The sequence below is a fragment of the Heterodontus francisci genome, chromosome 35, assembly GCF_036365525.1.
Source record: "Heterodontus francisci isolate sHetFra1 chromosome 35, sHetFra1.hap1, whole genome shotgun sequence".
Taxonomy (NCBI): Eukaryota; Metazoa; Chordata; class Chondrichthyes; order Heterodontiformes; family Heterodontidae; genus Heterodontus; species Heterodontus francisci.
This window is the reverse complement of record NC_090405.1, coordinates 43,266,296-43,287,625: the sequence shown is the minus strand read 5'-3', so window position 1 is coordinate 43,287,625 and position 21,330 is coordinate 43,266,296. Positions and strand designations below refer to the sequence as shown.

The following is a 21,330-nucleotide window of genomic DNA, read 5'->3' as shown; positions in this document are numbered from 1 at the left end:
GTGCCACCCCAAGGTTCTGCGACATATTGCTCTATAACAATCATAGATGCACTCTACAAATTCGTCTTCCATGTTATCTCTGCCAATCTGATTTGTCCAGTCAATATGCAGATTAAAATCACCCATGACAATTGTAGCGCCCTTCTTACATGCCTCCATTATTTCCCGATTTATACTTTGTCCTACAGTGAGGCAACTCTTTGGGGGCTTATAGATGACTCCCACCTGTGACTTCTTTCCCTTGCTATTCCCTATTTCCACCCAAACTGATTCCACATCACGATCTATTGTACCTATATCACTACTCATCTGCGCACTGACAGCTTCCTTTATTAACAAAGCTGCCCCGCCTCCTTTTTGCCTATCTTTCCGGAACGTCGAATATGCTTGAATATTGAGTTCCCAGTTTTGGTCACATTGCAACCACGTCTCTGTAATGTCTATCAAGTCATATTCATTTATTTCTATTTGTGCCGTCAATGCGTCTATCTTGTTACATATGCTGCGTGTATTCTGATAAAGAGCCTTAAGCTTTGACTTTTTACCATTATTACTCCTTCTGGTTCTAATTTCTGCTTTGATGTACCGTTTGCCTCTTCACTACCCTGCACCTCTGCTCTCGCGTTTCTTTTTGACTTTTTTGAACTTCCCTTCAATTGAACCCTTCCCAACCCCCAACTAATTAGTTTAAAGTCCTATCTACAACTCTAGTTATACGATTCGCAGGACACTGATCCCAGCATGGTTCAAATGAAGCCCGTCCCAACAGAACAGCTGTCTCCTTCCCCAGTACTGGTGCCAGTGCCCCATGAGTCGGAACCCATTTCTCCCACACCAATCTTTGAGCCACGCGTTTACCCCTCTAATCTTATTTACCCCACACCAATTTGCACATGGCTCAGGTAGTAATCCGGAGATTATTACCTTTGTGGTTCTGCTTTTTAATTTACCCCCAAGCTGCTCATAGTCCCTCAGCAGAACCTCTTTTCTCGTCCTACCTATGTCGTTGGTATCTACGTGGACTATGACAACTGGATCCTTCCACTTGCACTCAAAGTTCTTCTTGAGTCCAGAAGAGATTTCCTTAACCTTGGCACCAGGTAGGCAACGCAGGCTTTGGGACTCCCTGTCTTTGCTGCAGAAAACAGTATCTATTTCCCCTAACTATTGCTATCCTCTATTATTACTTCAATTCTCTTTTCTTCCCCCCACTTGAATGACGTTCTGAACCACGGTGCTGTGCTGAGTTCACTTATCCTCCCTGATGTCCGTGCCCTCGTCCACACCGGGAGTAAGAACCTCGTACCTGTTGGATAGGGCAGTGGCTGAGGCTCCTCCAAAGCTAAATTCTGGATCCCCATACCTGCCTCACGTAGTCACACCCTCCTGTCCCTGAGCTTGGTCCAAATTTGATGTAATTAATCTAAGGGGTGTGACTGTCTCCTGAAACGCCGTGTCCATGTATCTGTGCCCCCTCCCTGATGTGTCGCAGTGTCCGCAGCTCGGACTCCAGCTCAACAGCTCTGAGCCGAAGGTCCAGCCAACACTTGCTGTAGATGTGGCCGTCGTGAATCGCACCAGCATCCACCAGCTCCCACGTACTACAGCTGCAACACATCGCCTGCCCAGCCATCCTTAATTCTATTTAATTAATTAATTTGGATATTAAGTATTTTAAAAGTGAATTTCTTAACTACTCTTCAGCTGTAATAACGTCTCTTGATTTAAACCACTTGGTCAATCAAAAGAGACACCGAAGACATACCCACCAGTCACCTGCCTGTTTTCCTGCGATGTCACACTTCGGCTCTGACAGGTAGAAACAGGTAGAAGGGGCTCTCTGCCGCTGGTTTTTATCTGTCGCTGCCCTTCTCATGCCGGTCCGCTCTCCGTGTGCTGGGTCTCCCGCTGCCACTGCCCTTCTCCTGCAGATGCGCTCTCTGTGATTTTGCTTTGAAGACTTGAGCCCAGTCTGAACACGAAAATGACTGGCCCAGATTCAGTTCATGAAAGCTTAGGGAGCTGAATATGAAACTCACGCAGAAGTTTAAAAAGAAAGTCGTCATATTTACTGCCTGTGGTATCTTGCTGTGTGCCACCTTTGCCTGCACAATGACTGCACTTCAAAAGGAATTAGATGTTAAGCATCTTCGGATATGAAAAGTCACTATTATAAGTGCAAGTTTGCTTTCTTTTATTCTTGCCTTCACTGTGTCACATATTTCCTCTTCAAAATGTTTTAAGTATTTTTTCCTTTGGGCTCTACATTAATTCTAAACTTGCTGATGCAACAATTAAGGACAGAAGAAGAAAAAAGTAATCAATAAAAAGGGACAAATGTAGGTGGAGGTTGAAGGCAAGAACTGGAAAGGTGAGAATGAAAAGATCTTAGGAACATAGGAGCAAGAGTAGGCCATTCAGCCCATCAAGCTTGCTCTGCCATTCAGTGTGATCATGGCTGATCATCCACTTCAATGCCTTTTTTCCCCATACTATCCCCATATCCCTTTATGTCATTGGTATTTAGAAATCTGTCAATTTCTGCTTTAAACAAACTCAATGACTGAACTTACAAAGCCCTCGAGTAGAGAATTCCAAAGATTCACAACCCTCTGAGTAAAGAAATTTCTCCTCATCTCGGTCCTGAGTGGCTTCCCCCTTATTTTGAAATTGTGTCCCCTGGTTCTGGACTCCCCAACCAGGCTTGTTTCTATTTCTATTTTCTTGCATTCAACTGGGAAGCAAATATTACTCTACCGTGTCATAATATATCACCTGTTGTTTGTACTCCTTGATGTGTTAAAAGATAAGAGATGTGACAAATTACTTTAGAGAAGGATGATTATTCTCAACTTGGATAGGAAAAATCAACAGTTTCTCATAGCATTAATAAAATTGAGCCTTTCCTGGCCTGCACCAACCTTAAAGCCATGACTTCTACCTAGATCAGCGTCTGCATCTATTGACTATAGTTACTGTGTGGCTAGACTTGGGTGAATTGGGAGATGGTATAACAAATATCTTATATTCTCGGTCTGTCAGTATTGTATTCTTTCTTATAATATCTGAACTTTAGTCTATTTCTGAAATGGTTAAGATGAGTGCATTGTTCTGTATCTCTTTAGGGAGTTAACCAAAGGTCTGGTCTATTCATTTTTGTGCCTCCAGTGAAATCCACCAAATAGATGTTTTAACATTGGATGTCTGGTCACTGCTGCAGCATTGTGCCAGCTCTAGTTTAATAGCCGGAAACTCCGCAGTATTCCAGAAACTAGTGTATGTCATGATATTGCAACATAATCAGGTATTTTATGACACTGGTCCATTCACTTGGCAAAATAGGACAACTTCCTTCAGTCTAGTGGGCGGCAACCATCATAGTACTCTCTCCGGCACTACAAGCGAGCCGGTATCACCTTGCCAGAGTACGAGTTGACATTTTTTATGCCTCAGTCACAGCAGCATTCCTGACATAACAAGGGCATTAAACGACTATATGATTGAATATACTACAGTGTGTAGTAGAGACCAGTCAGTGCTCAATTTTGCACAGCTACACATCAGTGTTTTAGCGATATTATACCATATCTAATTAAATCAAATCTGTTCTTAAGATAGCTTTTTATAATTTCATTAGAAATGACACACCTGGAGGAAAAAAAACTAAACAAATAATTTGGACTGGATTTTAAGGAGCCCTTGACATCGGGATCTGTGGCTGGGAGGGCTTGAAGATAGCCCCGGGTGAGGCCCACCACGGACCTCGACGCCAGCAGGGCCCGGCCCGATCCTCCCGGCAGCGGTGGGACACCGTGGTGGCCTCTCCGCCACTGAGCGACAGGACCGCAATTTGAATATTTAAATTAGTTACTTTAATTGAAGTAAATAAACTTGCGGCGCCTCCTGATGTCCCGCTGCAGTCTTCGGCCCGGCAGCTGGCATTCCCATGCCTTCGGGTCGCCGTCTGGGGAAACGAGGCGCAACACTGGTGGGGAGGGGGGAAGGAGGTAAATTTATCAGTGTGTGGGGGGGGGGGCAGGGTCAAATTAACCTTATGGGTGTAGGGGATGGTGGGAAGGCTTATAGTTTAAAGTTTATGCAGTTTGTGGAGTGGGGCGGTCAGATGGTAAAGCTAAGTGTTTCTTTGGGGGGCGGGGGGGAAGGGCAGATAATTAACCTATTTGTTATGGGGGGGGTGGGAGAGGGGCAAAAGAAATGTTTTTACTGAATTAAGTAGATTCTTTCTTTAAATATTGAAATTAGCCGGTAGGGCTTAACAGCCCTTGAAAAATGGCGTCAGCTCCTCCGCACAGGCAGCTGACATCATTTTCCGGGGGCAGACAGCCCGCTCCCTCCACATGATCGGGGGTTTTGGGGGGTGGGGGGGGGGGTGGCTGCGGGCGGCCCTCCCCGACTATTTAAATGAGCCGCCGTGCTTGGAATTGTGGAGACTCTTTGGTGTGCGGCCCACATGGGCGGGCTGCCATTTTTGAAGCTTGCTGCCGAAATCGGCGGCAAGCTTGTAAAATCCAGCCCTTTGTCTCTGTCTTCACAGAGGAACATACAAAAAAAGTCCCAGAAATGCTAGAGCACCAAGAGACTAGCGAGAATGGGGAACTAGAAGAAAGTAGTATTAGTAAAAAAAAAAAGTAGCACTGGAGAAAGTAATGAGACTGAAAGTTGGTAAATCTGCTGGACCTGGTGATCTACATGCCAGAGTATTGAAAGAGGTGGCTGTAGCGATAGTGAATGCATTAGTGGTCATCTTCCAGATTTCTATAGATTCTGGAATGGTTCCTGCAGATTGGAAAGTAGCAAATGCCATTATGTAAGAAAGAAGTGGGAGAGGAAACGGGGTATTACAGATCTTTCAGACTGACATCAGTAGTCGGGAAAATCCTAGAATCTATTATAAAGGATGTGATAACTGGACACTTAGAAAATAATGGTAGGATTGGGCAGAGTCAACATGGATTTATGAAAGGGAAATCATGTTTGACAAACCTGTTGGAGTTTTTTGAGGATGTAACTTGCAGAATAATTAAGGAGGAACCAATGGATGTGGTGTATTTGAATTTTCAGAAGGCTTTCAATGATGTCCCAATCAAGAGGTGAGTAAATAAAAGAGCACATGGGATTGGGGGTAATATACTGGCATGGATTAAGAATTTGTTAACAGACAGAAAAGAGAGAGTAGAAACAAATGAGTCTTTCTCAGGTTGGCAGGCTGTGATTAGTGGGGTACCGCACGAATCAGTGCTTGGGGTCCCAGCTATTCACAATCTGTATCAATAATTTGGATGTGAGGACGAAATGTAATATTTCCAAGTTTGCTGATGACATAAAACTAGTTGGGAATGTAAATTGTGAGGAGGATGCAAAGAGGCTTCAATGAGTTTTAGACAGGCTAAGTGAGTGGGCAAGAACATGGCAGATGGAATATAATGTGGAAAAATGTGAAGTTGTCCACTTTGGTAGGATAAACAGAAATGCAGAGCATCATTTAAATAGTGAGAGATTGGGAAGTGTTAATGTCTAAAGAGACCTGGATGTCCTTGTTCATGAGTCACTGAAAGATAACTTGCAGCAAGCAATTGGGAAGGCAAATGATATGTTGGCCTTTATTGCAAGAGGATTTGAGTACAGGAGTAAAGACGTCTAGCTACAATTGTATAGAGCCTTGGTGAAACTGCAGCTGGAGTATTGTGTGCGGTTTTGGTCTCCTTACCGAAGGAAGGTTATACTTATAAGATCATAATAAGAAGTAGGAGCAGGAGTAGGCCGTCCGGCCCCTCGAGCCTGCTCCGCCATTCAATAAGATCATGGCTGATCTTTTCGTGGACTCAGATCCACTTACCCGCGTTCTCACCGTCTCCCTTAATTCCTTTATTATTCAAAAAGATATCTACCTTAGCTTTAAAAACGTTTACGGAAGAAGCGTCAACTACTTCACTGGGCAAGGAATTCCATAGATTAACAACCCTCTGGGTGAAGAAGTTCCTTCTTAATTCAGTCCTAAATCTGCTCCCTCTAATCTTGAGGCTATGCCCTCTTGTCCTAGCTTCACCTGCCAGTGGAAACATACTCTCCACTTGTATCTTATCTATTCCCTTCATGATTTTATATGTTTCTATAAGATCCCCCCCTCATTCTTCTGAATTCCAATGAATATAATCCCAAACTACTCAGTCTCTCCTCATAAGCCAACCCCCTCAACTCCGGAATCAACCTAGTGAACCTCCTCTGCACCCTCTCTAGTGCCAGTATATCCTTTCTCAAGTAAGGAGACCAAAACTGCACACAGTACTCCAGGTGTGGCCTCACCAGTACCTTATACAGCTGCAACATAACCTCTCTGCTTTTAAACTCAATCCCTTTAGCAATGAAGGACAAAATTCCATTTGCCTTCCTAATTACTTGCTGTACCTGCAGACCAACCTTCTGCAATTCATGCAGAAGGACACCCAGGTCCCTCTGCATAGCAGCATGCTGCAACTTTTTACTGTTACTCCTACCGAAATGAATGACTTCACTTTTATTAACATTGTATTCCATCTGCCAGACCTTTGTCCACTCACTCAATGTATCTATGTTCCTCTGCAAAGTTTCACAGTCTTCTGCACACTTTGCTGTGCCACTCACCTTAGTGTCATCTGCAAACTTTGACACCCTACAAGTGGTCCCCAACTCCAAATCATCTATATAAATTGTAAATAATTGCAGACCCAACACCGATCCCTGAGGCACACCACAAGTGACTGATTGCCAACCAGAATAGCACTCATTTATCCCCACTCTCTGCTTCCTGTCAGTCAACCAATCCTCTATCCATGCTAATACTTTACCCCTAACACCATGCATCCTTATTTTATACAGCAGCCTCTTGTGCGGCACCTTGTCGAAGGCTTTTTGGAAATCTAGGTATACCACATCCACTGGGTCCCCATTGTCCACCTTGCTCGTAATGTCATCATAGAATTCCAAAAGATTTGTCAAGCATGACCTGCCCTTCATGAACCCATGCTGCGTCTGCCCAACAGGACAATTTCTATCGAGACGCCCTGCTATTTCTTCCTTGATAATAGACTCAAGCATCTTCCCCACTACAGAGGTTAAATAATTCCCCATCCTTTGTCTACCTCCCTTTTTAAACAGTGGCATCACATCTGCTGTTTTCCAATCTGCTGGGACTACCCCAGAGTCCAGTGAATTTTGGAAAATTATCGCCAGTGCACCTGCTATCTCTCCCGCCATCTCTTTCAGTACCCTAGGATGCATTCCATCAGGGCCAGGAGACTTATCAATCCTTAGCTCCATTAGCTTGCCCAACACTACCTCTTCCGTAATAATGATTGTTTCCAGGTCCTCACCTACGTTCGTCTCTTTGTCAATTACTGGCATGTTATTAATGTCCTCCACTGTGAAGACCGATACAAAATACCTGTTCAGTGCCTCGGCCATTTCATCATATCCCATAACTAAATTCCCCTTCTCATCCTCTAAAGGACCAACGTTTACTCTTTTTCGTTTTATATATTTATAGAAACTTTTGCTATCAGTCTTTATATTCTGTGCTAGTTTTTTCTCATGTTCTATCTTACTTTTCTTTATAGCCCTTTTTGTGGCTGTCTGTTGACCTTTAAAGTTTTCCCAATCTTCTAGTTTCATGCTGTTTTTGGCCACTTTGTATGCCTTCTCTTTCAATTTGATAGCCTCCCTTATTTCCTTAGACACCCATGGCAGATTACCCCTTTTCTTCCAGTCCTTCCTTTTCACTGGAATATACTTTTGCTGAGCACTTTGAAAAATTGCTTTGAAAGTCCTCCACTGCTCGTCAACTGTCCCACCATAAAATCTTTGTTTCCAGTCTACTCTAGCCAAGTCCTCCCTCATTCCATTGTCGTCCCCCTTGTTCAAGCGCAGGACCCTGGTATTGGATTTTATCTTCACACTCTCCATCTGTATTCTAAATTCAACCATACTGTGATCACTCCTTCCAAGAGGATCCCTAACTATGAGGTCATTAATTATTCCTGTCTCATTACACAGGACTAGATCTAGGATAGCTCGCTCCCTCGTCGGTTCCATTACATACTGTTCAAGAAAACTATCACGGATACACTCAACGAACTCCTCCTCAAGGCTACCCTGACTGAGCTGGTTCGACCAATCTATATGTAGATTAAAATCCCCCATGATAATTGCCGTACCATTTTTACAGGCATTACTTATTTCTTTGTTTATTGCCCGCCCCAATGTGATATTATTTGGTGGCCTATAGACTACGCCTATCAATGACTTTTTCTTCTTAGAGTTTCTAATTTCCACCCAAATGGATTCAACCTCATTCTCCATAGAACCTATATCATCTCTCAGCACCGCCCTGATGTCGTCCATGAATATCAGAGCTATACCACCTTCCTTACCTTCCTGTCTGTCCTTCCAAATAGTCTGGTACCCCTGGATATTTAACTCCCAGTCGTGACCAACCTGTAACCATGACTCCGTAATGGCTACCAAATCATATTCATTCGCGATGATTTGTGCCGTTAACTCACCAACCTTATTACGAATGCTACGAGCATTCAGATAAAGTGCCTTTATGCTAGCTTTCTTACCCTCATGATTTCCAACATCTCTAATATCTCCTGAGTTATCCTTCCTTTCTGATTCTTTCATAGTCTGCCTTGAACTTAAACCCTCCTGCACACATGTTACCTTAGAAGAAGTGCAATGAAGGTTCACCAGACTCATTCCTGGGATGGTGGGTTTGTCCTATGATGAGGACTGAGGAGGCTGGGCCTGCATTCTCTTGACTTTAGAAGAATGAGGTGTGATCTCATCAAAGCATGCACAATTCTCACAGGGCTCAACATGGTAGGAACAAGAAGGATGTTTCCCCAGGCTGGAAAGGGTCTAGAACCAGGGCAAACAGTCTCAGGATAAGGGGTAGGCCATTTAACACTCAGATGAGGAGGAATTTATTCACTCGGGGTGGTGAATCTTTGGAATTCTCTACCCCAGAGGGCTGTGGAGGCTCAGCCATTGGTTATGTTCAAGACAGAGATGGATAGATTTCTAGATATTAATGGTATCAAGAAATATGGAGATAGTGTGGGAAAATGGCATTGGGGTAGAAGATCAGCCGTGATCTAGTTGAAAGCGGAGCAGGCTCGAGGGGCCAGATGGCCTACTCCTGCTCTTATTTCCTGTGTTTCTAAATGACTGGAGGAAATCTCACCACTAATTTAGAGTGACCAAAGGAAGTATACCCACTAATGTACAGTAACCAGAGGAAATCCTCCAACTAAAACACAATGACCAGAGAAAATATTTCCACTACACTGTTGTTACGATCGAGGCGGGAGGAGTGCATTGTTAATTCAGTCCCACTTCTCTATCGGTCACAACATATATTTAAATTTTTCTACTTACGAAACCGTCAATCAGATACTCTTTTTTTTTCCAGAATAAAGCACACCAACCAGGTTTCTTTAACAGCAAAAATTACCCATTTATTGTAAAGCAAGTCTTGACCAATAATGAAGTAAAACGTACACACCAATGGAAATATTAAAGTCCCTTATTTATTCTAGCCCTCACGCACACAAGACACATACATACACAATTGGTTAACTGGGGGGGAAAAAAGGATTTTTGTTTACAGCTGTTACAAAGAAATATAAGGAATAAAGAACACTTAGACTGAAAAGAAGGTATGGAAGTCCTTTGAATTGGCAAGGTGTCTCAAAGGCGAATAGGTGGCTGTCAATGAAATCTTCCTAGAACAATTCTTTCCGAGCGATGTTCATGGCCTCTTTGGGTAGGCTTTCAAAGAGATTCAGCACAGAAGGCTTCACATTGGTCTTGCATCAGGTGTGCAGCAACAAAGGTTTCAATTCTCTCACATTCAATGCAAAGTTCCTTCAAAGATGCAAGGTTTCTGCAAACATGCAGCATTTCTTCAAATACAGGAGGCAACAGTGCAACTTGCTGCAGGGATTCTTCAAAGAGAAAAATATGTCAGCTGTCTTCTGGCAGGCACACAGCAATTCCTTCCTTCTGTTTTTAGCCAAACCAATTGGCTTTTTAACAATTCAAAACTGAAACCAACTTTTTCCAGACACAAGTCTTATGACGACCATAAATCTTGGCTTGTCATTTCCTTGTAAAAGTCTGTCCCTTCAGATCAGGACACAACCCCTGCTGTGTTTACTTGAAATCAGATGCTTTCCAGTACTTGTTTACTAGCCAATCTTCTGTTGGCTTTCAATTTTATTTTTTCACACAACGTTCAGCAATCTCCAGATGATTCAATGTCCAAAATTCAATTATACATTCTTTAAAACATATTGTACAAAAAAAAAAGGAAGCACTCACGTAACACTGTGAACAGGGGAAATGACCAGAGAAAATTTTCTACCATGTAATTACCAGGCAAAATCTTTCCAGTAACACGCAGCAAGCAGTAGAAAACTTCCCAGGTTACTATACTACTTTGCGTCAAATGGCATAAATTTTTCTTCTTTAATTCCATTGTACACACCTGGAAAAGTCACAGGGATGCATTAACTTTTAAACTGAGGCTCTGTCATCAATAAACACATGAAAAGCTAAACAGTTGATCTTCCTTTAACTTTAAGTTGCAAATCAGTTATTTTTGGGTTTTATTAATTTGATGTAGTTTGCATTCCGGCAAAAGCTTTGTATGGAACCTGGAGAAAGCATAATTCAGTTACAGACATTTAGATCTGATAAAACATTTTCAATTCTATAACTCAGGTTTTTCTTCTCCTAGTCCATGTTGGGAGCTACACCACCTCAGCTGCCATTGGCCTATCAGCAGTCATCACTGAACACAGAAGAGCTAGGTCCTTTCCTGCGACTCTGTCTAATGGATCAGAGCTTCCCAGCATTTGTGGAACAGGTGGAGCAGGAACTTAAAAAGTTGATAGCCGAGTGACTGGAAACATGTTTGGCCTTCCTCCAGTTGGCAAAGAGCCAAATACAGCTGTGGAAGGAAATTGCTCTACATTTGTCATTAATTTGTTGCACGCTAGAGTTCCTTACTTTATCTGTGACAGAACTGTTAAATTTAGGCATTTTTATTTATGATCATTAGATTGCTAGTGTCTTTAAACAATAATAAATTCTTTCTTGAACGAATTTAAGCTTTAAGTATCTGTTTATTTTCATTAAGTCAAATTCGGTGACTTTGTTCATGTTCTTAAAACTGTGAATAAGTTTTTAAGGTATGTGTATAACTTCAGTTCAGGCTGTACATTTTGTGTTTCTATTTAGTGATGTTACTTTCCCTGTTTGCTGACCTCGCAGGTAGAGACATAAGCTGGTGTGACATGAAGCTATTAGAGGCCAGTTCTTGGTTTAACGTTTGATGTCTTGCCCTTGGATTGCCAATTGGGTCACTGCTACTGTGCTCAATGTCCCAGGCTAAGACATTGAAAGCAAATCAAGTTACAACCCTGAAAGCGTGTTGGTGTGGACAAAAGATGAGGTTGGGATCGAGTGCAGCTGTGATGCCTTGTGTGGTTAAATAGCCTGAGGAAACTTGCTCTCGACGGTCACATCGCAAGTACGCCCACTTGGCTGAGATACTATAGAACAGGAGAGTAGAACTGAAGAGAGGCATAAATAAGGAATGAAAGCAATAAAGCAAATGTACTTTGTTAAACATGAATCACTGAATTTAAAGAATCTTGGAATTCAACACCAGGAGACAGTGTTGTACAAAGCCAGCCTTAATTTAGGAAGATTCATGTTTTTGTTTTCGAGAAATATTTCGGGGGGGGAAGGGAAGTAAAATAAACAGTAAAACCTGTTCTTTTTTGCAGCCGTTGTCTGTTGTGAACAAAGAAGAATATCAGGTACTCTGGAATATATAAATGAGTAAATGTAATTACGGCGGAATTTAGTATTTTTTTTTGGATTGCTGTAGTACCAGTTTTGCCAAACAAAGACATGTTATCAAACAGCTCTTGTTGTATTCATTGCTCCAGGTGAAGCCAGGCCAATTGTTTAGCAGTGGCTTTGGGCCAGAAATTGCTGCAATGGTGGGCTTGGTGGTATACAACGTTAATTGGATTTTTCCACTCACCATTAATGTCCAGCTATTCTTTTCTTTTTTCTTTTGGGCCTCCTTATCTCGAGAGACAATGGATACGCGCCTGGAGGTGGTCAGTGGTTTGTGAAGCAGCGCCTGGAGTGGCTATAAAGGCCAATTCTGGAGTGACAGGCTCTTCCACAGGTGCTGCAGAGAAATTTGTTTGTTGGGGCTGTTGCACAGTTGGCTCTCCCCTTGCGCCTCTGTCTTTTATCCTGCCAACTACTAAGTCTCTTCGACTCGCCACAATTTAGCCCTGTCTTTATGGCTGCCCGCCAGCTCTGGCGAATGCTGGCAACTGACTCCCACGACTTGTGATCAATGTCACACGATTTCATGTCGCGTTTGCAGACGTCTTTATAACGGAGACATGGACGGCCGGTGGGTCTGATACCAGTGGCGAGCTCGCTGTACAATGTGTCTTTGGGGATCCTGCCATCTTCCATGCGGCTCACATGGCCAAGCCATCTCAAGCGCCGCTGACTCAGTAGTGTGTATAAGCTGGGGATGTTGGCCGCTTCAAGGACTTCTGTGTTGGAGATATAGTCCTGCCACCTGATGCCAAGTATTCTCCGAAGGCAGCGAAGATGGAATGAATTGAGACGTCGCTCTTGGCTGGCATACGTTGTCCAGGCCTCGCTGCCGTAGAGCAAGGTACTGAGGACACAGGCCTGATACACTCGGACTTTTGTGTTCCGTGTCAGTGCGCCATTTTCCCACACTCTCTTGGCCAGTCTGAACATAGCAGTGGAAGCCTTACCCATGCGCTTGTTGATTTCTGCATCTAGAGACAGGTTACTGGTGATAGTTGAGCCTAGGTAGGTGAACTCTTGAACCACTTCCAGAGCGTGGTCGCCAATATTGATGGATGGAGCATTTCTGACATCCTGCCCCATGATGTTCGTTTTCTTGAGGCTGATGGTTAGGCCAAATTCATTGCAGGCAGACGCAAACCTGTCGATGAGACTCTGCAGGCATTCTTCAGTGTGAGATGTTAAAGCAGCATCGTCAGCAAAGAGGAGTTCTCTGATGAGGACTTTCCGTACTTTGGACTTCGCTCTTAGACGGGCAAGGTTGAACAACCTGCCCCCTGATCTTGTGTGGAGGAAAATTCCTTCTTCAGAGGATTTGAACGCATGTGAAAGCAGCAGGGAGAAGAAAATCCCAAAAAGTGTGGGTGCGAGAACACAGCCCTGTTTCACACCACTCAGGATAGGAAAGGGTCCAGCTATATTTGGGGCGCAAATTGCAGGAATGCCGATGCACTAACAGTGGAGCAATGTCACTGGGCTGAAGTTTACGGAGAGAGGCCCGCCGCAAATTACCAGCAGCGGGGGGACCTTGGTGCGGCCCCCCGTCGCGTGGTGGCGGCACCACAATTAGCATATGGTAAACGGTACTTACCTTTGCTGACTATGCAGCCCGCCGCCTCTCCATTGACACTTCCTGAATTTTCGATGAAAGGGCAACCGTCCCATGCCGTCCCGTTCTCATTGGAAAAGCCGGCGGGTCCACAGAGGCAGAAAGTTTCACGGCAGAAGGTAGGTTTCTTTTCAGGGGTCTCACTCTGCATTCGTAAAGGGAGGAAGGATGGGGGCATTACAGGGGTCTCACTCTGCATGCTGGAAGGGAGGGGATTTGGATTTACTGGAGGGAGTGCTCTGCTGGCATGAAGGGAGGCACTGTGTACCATCACTCTGTTTACAGTGGATGCTCTGTGTTTGTGAGGGGACAATGGCACACTAGGCACAGTGTGTGTGGGGAGGGTGCCAGAAAGGGGAGGATCATTAAGGTTATATGGATGGTGGGGGCAATCGATTCAACTGGTAGGATCTTGATGTGGTCATGCTGTGCCACTCTTATGCTCGCATCTTTCCTAATGGACTCAGCAAAGGGTTCAATACAGCAAACAAACAAGGCAGGGGAGAGAGGACAGCCCTGTCTGACTCCAGATTGGATCGGGAAATGATCCGATTCCCACTCATTGATTGAGACTGCGCTACTGATGTTTGCGTAGAGCAGTTTGATCCAATTGCAGATTCCCTCCCCAAACCCCATTTTGGAAAGCACGTCCATCATGTATGTGTGCGATATCCTGTCAAAAGCCTTCTCCTGGTCCAGGCTGATGAGGCAGGTGTTCACCCTCCTGTCCTGTACATAGGCAATCATATCCCTGAGTAGCGCGAGACTATCGGAGATCTTCCTGCCGGATACAGTGCAGGTCTGGTCAGGGTGAATCACCAACTCCAGAGCAGACTTGACTCGAGTGGCTATGTCTTTGGACAGAATCTTGTAGTAAACATTAAGCAGTGAGATGAGCCACCAATTTCTGATTTCTGCCCTCTCCCCTTTCCACTTGCAGGTGAGGGTGATGATGCCTTTCCTCATGGATTCTGACGATTCTGATGCTCCCGGCCAGGAGCATACTCTCGTGTACTTCCAGTAGGTCTGGGCCGACCCAGTCCCACTGGGCCGAATATAACTCAACCATTGAGCCATTGCTTCCGGGAGTTTTCTCAAAGGACTCGACAGCTTTTGTCAGCTCGTCCAGAATTAGCGGCTTGTCCAGTCTCTCCCTCATGCTGTCATCTAAGACCTCTGTGATAGATGACAGGAAGGACTGGGAGGCTCTGCTGTCTGTGGGCTTCGCGTCATACAGCCCAGCATAAAAGGATTTGCTAATCCTTAGTATTTCGGACTGCGAGGACGTTACCGAGCCATCCTCTTCCTTCAGGCTTCTGATCACAGAGCTCTCTCGTTGTACCTTTTGGAAGAAGTAACGTGAGCACGTCCCATCCTGCTCAATGGAGCGAACTTTGGACTGGAAGATGTTCTTGGAGGCCTCCGTGGGAAAGAGTGAGGCCTGCTGGCTCTTCACCTCATGGAGGTCCTCCTTGACCTTGACCCCCATCGACTGCAGCCGGAGCAGATTTTGCATACTTTTCTGGAGTCGGGACATTTCCCTCTGTCTCTCTCTCGCCCTCTGAACACCTTCGAAGGTAAAGAACCTCTTGATTTTTCTCCTTGATTGCCTCCCAGCAGTGAACTGGAGACTTAAAGAGAAGTTTCATGGTTCTCCAACCTTTGTAATCCCTTTTGAGTTCCTCAACGTTCTCTGGGGTTAGCAGTGTAGCATTGAGCTTCCATGTCCCCCTGCCAACCCACTGGTCGTCCTGTAAGAGGCAATGGTGGGAGAAGAACACCGGCTTGACGTCGGTGGATCTGACCGTGACAGCACGGGACGTAAACAGGAAGTCAATCCTGGAAAGGGCAGACCCATCTGATCTTGACCAGGTGTATCTACACTGCACTCCGTCTCTAGGTTTGCTGAAGATGTCATGCAGCTTTGCATCTTTTACTGTTTCTATTAGGAATCTGGACGTAGCATCCAGTTTGCTGTCGTCACGGCCGGATCATACAGCTGCATCGATGATGACCTAGAATGACCGGCCTGGATGTCACCAGCAGCAGTGGGAGCTGCTGGAGGACGGTCAGCCGCTCGCTGCATTGAACCGGGACGTACTCGTTGATCAACTGGAGCGGAGCATTGTTGTACATTACATCTGCTACGAGGAGGCGACTGTCCATCACCTCCTTAGCTTCAGAGATGGTGAATCAAACGGGAATTATTACCCCCTGACCAGATTGATCGCCCATGGGCCCACCATCGCAACCATTGCCTGTAGATGCTGAGGTGTGGTATTTCCTGCAGAAACAGTAGGTCGGCTTTGACCTTGGCAAGGTAGACCAAGGTTGAAACACATCGCGTCGTGGATTTAATGCTACGCATGTTAATTGAAGCACCCCTCCTGGTTTCTCACTGGGGTGACATCGGGGGGGGTCTTGTAGGCAGCAAGGATTGGGATGTGCTCTGCTGTTCCCCTCTGTTCCTCCTGGAAAACATCACTGCTCCTGGCTTCCCGGAGCTGGAGTGCGCCAGACGTGTTGTTGCTCTCGGTGTCCCGGAGCTGGGATGCGCCGAGCATGTCGCTAGGTTCGCCGCTTTGGGTTTGAGGCGCACTGGGCCCATCACAGCTTCCAGTGCCTGGGGGCTGGGTGGCTTTATCTTCCAGCTCCTTTGAGTTCTGCCGCTTCTTTTGCAGGTGCTGTCGTTCCGGCACTTCCTCGTGCAGTGAGGAGGAACTGCTGCAGTCTGTCTCGGACGGTAGCCTCCTCTTGCCACTGGTTTGGGTGGTGGCCTGTTCCGCTTTTGGAGGTTTTTTCTTTGCGGTTTTCCTTTTTACCACGCCACTGGCCTCTTTGTCCTTCTGCCTCCTCCTCCATTGATTCTGTCTGTGGAGGAGGGGTTTCTGGGTACAGGGTAGGCCCACCAGAGACCTTTGTGGGGTCACACAGTCAGCAGTGCACCGCTGCATCAGGGAAGTCACCAATGCCCTGCACCCGAGGGCCAGTGAGGATGTCCGCTTCAGGACGGACTGTCACAACCAGGCCCAGAGGGCCATTGGTTCTGGCACCATTGCCAGACAATCATAGTTTGTAATGTTCATAGACTGCATTCGTGGCCATCAGGCCTACTGCCAGGCTACCACCTGCAGACGTCACCATTGAAGGAACCCTCTCAATCTAGGTAAAGCAGGTATGTGATCACCATAGATGCTTGCTGCAAATGTGTGCGGTTCTCAGGTAGCTGCCATGACACCTGGGTCTTGCGCCAGTCCCGGCTGCCACCGCTGTTCACTGAACTGGCTCAGATGGAGAGGTGGCTTCTTGGAGTTGAGGGCTATCTTTTGCAGACATGGCTCCTGTCACTGGTGAGAGACTCCACCACTGCTGCAGACGAAATACAATGGCAGCCACTGAGCTACATGAGCCACCATTGAGCAGGAGATCGGCCTGCTGAAAGAGCGCCTCTAATGCCTGTATGGGTAGGGTGATGCCCTGTAATATGGGCTGAAAAGACCAGCTCCTTTCTTTGCTGCTCTGCACAACTACGCACCCAATAGGCCTGGCATGATGAGAGACGTCAACAGGGTTCCTCATCAGACTATGAGGACCTACAACATGAAAGACGAATGGGAGGGCAGATGGTACCCAGGCTCTGCATGCAGGGCTAGCAGTGAGCTAGGGATGTATAGAAGTGACTTATCGGACAAAGGCTGTCTGCTCCTTAGGAACTGACATGGGCTCTGCAAGCCACACATCACCCTCGCTCACCTGCTGTGCACCAGTCCACATCTGCAGCATCCCTGTGTAAGCCATTCGATGCAGCAGCTGACTGAGCCAATGTCCATGTCACTGCATCCGTGGAGACGCTCATGAGTAATGGTGGCATGGCAATGATATTGCATACGTTGGCTCTCTTGAAGGACTGTTGAAGGGTATTCCCAAGCGCAGAGGCACCTGCAGTAAATATACTGTTTAAATGTTATTTGAGTAACTAGTAACATATAATCTTAGTGAACAATGAAGAGGCTGCAAGGCATCATGGGGCTTAGCTAACTTGACCACATTCCACACAGGAGCTGAGTAACATAAATTCAAACAAAGACTTATTCAATACTCTTCAACAGGACCAACGTTGCAAAGGGATGTGACGTTGGCACTACATGGTGGCACACATCATTCACACAGAAAAGGACACATGTTGGCGAGGAACGTTTAGTGAAAGGCGTATTTACATTGCTGTGACACTCATACATTCCCATTTGTGTCAGTGTGTTCTCTGTAAACCTCTATAATACCTTTTATGGTCTATTTAAGTCTCATGTCCTGGAATATGCAAATTTAAGATCATTCACCCAGGTGTGACACGCCTACAAGAAGGAATGATACACTTGAGTGGGAGAGGAGGATCGCAACTTCACAGGACACTGGGACACAGCAGGGTAAGTATGTGGCAGCAAAGCGGAAAGTGCTGGGGTCACTCAACAGGTCAGGCAGCATCTGTGGAGAGAGAAGCAGAGTTAACTTTCAGGTCCACGAACTTGGACAAGTTAACTCTGCTTCTCTCTCCACAGATGCTGCCTGACCTGCTGGATTTCTGCAGCACTTTCTGCTTTGCTGCCAGATTGACAGCAGCCCCACTCTTCAGTCAGGTAAGTATTTGTTTGACAGCTGTCAGGAAGCAGGTGGGGCACTTGAAATACTGCAGCTGCACAACTGTCAAAAACTCTTCCTGTGCCGAAAGACCCGCCTCTCCCCACGTAATATGGGGAGGGCGTCTCGGCACTGTGATTCTAGATTCTCTAGAAGAAAGCAAAGAACTGCGGCCCATGCAGTGGTTTGAGCTGTACTGGCCTGGCAAGGTGGTTGTGTAATCCTCATGCATCATCTCCTGGCCAGGAGCCACCCAGGGATGAGGCAGAGAGGAGGGGCATTTGAAGTTTGTGAATCACATGCTATTTCATGGCTGCAGGGCGGTAAATGAAGGTAAGAGTGGGAGGATGCTGGTTTACCTCGTGAGTTCTTGTCCAGATCGCTGGGTGAAAATTGTCCTTTTCTGTGTTGTGCGTTGAATATGAAGGTGGCTCTTAGGTGAGATGGTAAATGAACATTGTAATACGTGGAGAATGTTCTCATTTTGCTGTTTATTTCCATGGGTCCACAGCAACCTGATGAGATGGAGGCTGCAGAGGGTACTGGGGCAGAGACTGAGCTGGAGGAGGATGAATAGTGAGCGGGGGAGGTTGAGGGAAACCGGGAGGAGGCGCTGCGCTTTGTTGGGGTTGGAGGTAGAGGATAGCTGACGTGGGCTCAGCACTCCTGTTCCCACACTGCACCATAAGGGTATTGGGTGGAGGCGAGAGAGACACACACACAACTTGATTGTGAACAGCTTTCCTGCACCACCACCACCACCACGACTAGGTGCCCACTTTCCACCTCCCGGCTCCTGTCTCAGTGCAAGACGCGTCCACCTCGTCTCTCAGAGCCACAAAATTGCAACTGAGCTGCCTGTGAGAGGGCACACAGTCTGAGTCTGACCTGTTGAGCGGTGGTGAGGGACCATTGGGAGCTGGGGGGGGGGGAGATGTGCCCCAGACCCCTGTAAGACGGGGTAAGCATCTGGCCGAGTGTGAGGATGACTGGGATCAGAACTACAGGGGTCCAAGACCGAGAGGGAGGGTGATTGAGGAGCATCGCAGCTATCTATGACATCCCTGGTCCATCCATCGCCAGATGATGCTCCTCAATGAGATGATGGGGCAGAAGCTGGACAACTTCTGCCGGGTTGTTGCATGAACAGTTGATTTGCTTGTCATGAGTATAACTGTACTGCGGCTGATGCCTGCCTGTCTCCTTGCAGCACCGCTTGCTGAGGGACGTGCTGCTGACGAACAGGAAGGCAGCATTTCCCAGGGCCACCTTGAGGCTTTGTGCCAGATGCATGGGCCATGCCGGAGTTGGCTAATGAGGCTACTCCTCCAGTGATGCAGCCAGCAGGAGGCAGTCAACCTACTCCCAATGTCTCCTCAGAGAAACATCCAGAACTCAACTTGTAACTCCCTAGTCTTGACTGACAGGTAGGATTCCAAGGTCATGCCCTTGGCACATGAGTTTGTGCACGTGGCGAGGCGTTGGTGCACAAGAGAATAAGAGGCTGCTCTCTTCCCACCCAGTCACACCCATAGCTGATTATCAGGCATTCTTTGGACTCGTAAAAATTTTGACCTATTTTTATAATTGTTTCTCTCGTTGATGCTGGTGCTGTTTACTTCTTGGTGTTGTGCTATTTATTGTTATTTAACAGCAGCATTATCGAGAGTAATAAATAAGTTGTTTGCAACTTTTTTGAGAATTTAGTTTACTACTTTTGAACAAATCTACATTTGCAACTGCTGTGGCAGGAGACAGCTAGCACTATTATTAAAGCAATTTTGATTGAGTACCTCAAACCAGTCATTTCTGCTGCTCAGTTTCACAGGCTGTCAGGCATACATGTTCACTGGAAAATGTTGACTTGCCACTTTTAGTAAAGTTTTGTGACATTTCTTTGCACTATTTATAAAAAAAACGCAGTACTTCATTACTTCTTCCTGATAATGCACAGTTTCTCATTCTCATCTGCTGTATGTTATTTGAACTGCTGAGCTAAATAAATAATCCATCCATGCATGTTAAATCTTGCATATCCTTCTTTCGAGCCATGATGGGGAATCTTTCTGTGGACATATTCAGGACTTTCAGGGCTGGTGGAGTCCTATGGAGGGGAAGCATGAATGAAGAATACTATGAATCACACAATATCATCCCACCCTGAATTGAGGGTGGTCAGAAAACATGGTACAACATTGGTAAGCCTCAAAAAACCCTAGCTTTGGAAGACTATTGTTTAGAATTCAAACCTTGGGCGATTATTCCTCCTTCTGTCACTAGTGATTACCTGTCGTGGTAGAGCCTCAGGATTGGGCGTGTTCTTCGGAAAATGCCAGGGGTGTAGCTATGATTCAACAATGACTGTAGTCTTTAATTTTCATCCGTTTGCAATCTGCTGAACCTCCCAAAAAATGTTCAGTATTTTCTTTTCATGTTTACTTCCTAACTTCCCTGAAGGTTAGGGAGCAGTTACACAAGTGCAGGCAGGCTTGTAATATCTCTCAAATTGGTCATTCAATAGGATTGTATGTAGACAGTGCAGATAAATCCATACTGTCTTCACTCTGTCCACATTTGCTCACTTAACAACAAGGATCACCAAATAAAGAAAGAACTTGTCTTTTATACAGTGCCTTTCATAACGTCATGATGTCCCAAAGTGCTTTTACAGCCAATGAAGTTTTTTTTGAAGTGTAGTTGCTGTTGTAATTTAGGAAAAAAGGTACAAAATTTGTTTGCAGCAAGGTCCCATAAACAGCAATGAGATTCTGAACAGGTAACCTGTACTAGTAATGTTGATTGAGGGATAAACGTTGGCCAGGACACTGTGGAAAACGCACCTGCTCATCGTTGTAAGGGATCTGTTACATTCACCTGAAATTGTGGATGGGGTCTCAGTTTAACGTCTCATCTGAAAGGCGGCCCCTCCTACAGTGCAGCACTCCCTCAGTACTGCACTAAGGCGTCAGTCTGATATGCTCAGGTCTTGGTAATGACAGCGTAAGCTGATTCTTTGCAGTCCTTCGAGAAGGTAAGGTAAGGCAACTTTATGCAGAACAAGGTGAGCATGGCATCACGAAGATTTGACTAATCATTTTGGGAGAAACACTCAGCAAGGCAAGCTGCATGTGTGGAAACAAATATGGAAATAA

The 21,330-nt window shown here is 45.7% G+C and overlaps 1 protein-coding gene across 1 annotated transcript in view; it reads left to right on the top strand.

Moving 5' to 3' along the window:
* Nucleotides 1-11,155, top strand: part of rec114 (REC114 meiotic recombination protein) — a 43,676-nt gene extending 32,521 nt beyond the window's left edge. Inside the window, exon 6 of the mRNA XM_068015436.1 lies at nt 10,799-11,155. Coding sequence (XP_067871537.1) covers nt 10,799-10,963 — 165 coding nt within the window. The 3' untranslated portion in view covers nt 10,964-11,155. The remainder of the gene's footprint in view (nt 1-10,798) is intronic.
* Nucleotides 11,156-21,330: the final 10,175 nt, after the last annotated feature.